At 77.3% G+C, this 900-nt stretch overlaps 1 protein-coding gene across 18 annotated transcripts in view; it reads left to right on the top strand.

Moving 5' to 3' along the window:
* Positions 1-176: 176 nt before the first annotated feature.
* Positions 177-900, top strand: part of CAMK2G (calcium/calmodulin dependent protein kinase II gamma) — a 59,634-nt gene continuing 58,910 nt past the window's right edge. For 17 of the 18 annotated variants that reach the window (XM_066349831.1, XM_066349824.1, XM_066349832.1 and 14 more), the window contains exon 1: positions 185-314. In XM_066349831.1, the coding sequence (XP_066205928.1) occupies positions 250-314 (65 nt within the window). In that variant the 5' untranslated portion in view covers positions 185-249. Of the gene's footprint in view, positions 315-900 lie in introns of all 18 variants that reach the window. The other variant, XM_066349817.1, reaches the window with a different exon arrangement.

The raw sequence follows: 900 nt of genomic DNA, 5'->3' as shown, positions 1-900 counted from the left end.
CCGGCGGCGGGAGGCCCCTCCCAGGAGGCGGTCCGGGGGCCGGGCAGGGGGCCGGCGGGGCTGGGGGCGGGGCGGGCGGGCGGGCGCGGGGGTGTCACTCCCTCCTTCGCTCTCCCCGGTAAAGTCTCGCGGTGCTGCCGGGCTCAGCCCCGTCTCCTCCTCTTGCTCCCTCGGCCGGGCGGCGGTGACTGTGCACCGACGTCGGCGCGGGCTGCACCGCCGCGTCCGCCCGCCCGCCCGCCCGCCAGCATGGCCACCACCACCACCTGCACCCGCTTCACCGACGACTACCAGCTCTTCGAGGAGCTCGGCAAGTACGGCAGCCCGCCGCCCGCCGTGGCCCCAACCCTGCCCCCGCCGCCCGGGCGCTATGCGGCTCCTCGCCCCGCCCCCCCGGCCCTGCACCGGCCGCTGCAGCGCCCCCCTCGGCCCGCCCCACCCCCAGCCTTTCCCGCCCGCCGCCTCCCGGGCTCCCTCGCCCCAGCTCCCTGCCCCGGTGCCCCCTCCGCAGCTGCCCGTACTGCTGCACCCCGCGCTGCCGCGGGGACTGCAGCCCCCGGACCGCTCTTGGGCGCCCTCCAGCCCCGCCCCTCCCGCACCCTTTAGGCACCCCTCATCCCAACCCCGCCAGCTCAGCGTCTCCTTCTCACCCTGCTCAGGAGCTCACTCAGCACCCTGTCCCATGTCCCACGCGCCTGGCACCCACGACCCTCCCGGCCCTGCAGCTTCAACCCCGCTGCGGTGCCCGGGTGTGGGGGGGATGTTTGGTCCCCGGCCCCGCCCCCCGCTAGTGCCGCTTCCAGGATCCCAACCCGGCTGCTAGGCTGTGCTGCAGCACCCCCCCGTCCCCTCCCCCCATCCCTGCAGTGGTCCCGGGAACCGCGCGCCGCAGCCGCAGCA

Source organism: Saccopteryx leptura, chromosome 9 (assembly GCF_036850995.1).
Source record: "Saccopteryx leptura isolate mSacLep1 chromosome 9, mSacLep1_pri_phased_curated, whole genome shotgun sequence".
Classification (NCBI taxonomy): domain Eukaryota; kingdom Metazoa; phylum Chordata; class Mammalia; order Chiroptera; family Emballonuridae; genus Saccopteryx; species Saccopteryx leptura.
Note: the sequence above shows the minus strand (reverse complement) of the source record. Positions and strands in the feature narration are given on the sequence as shown.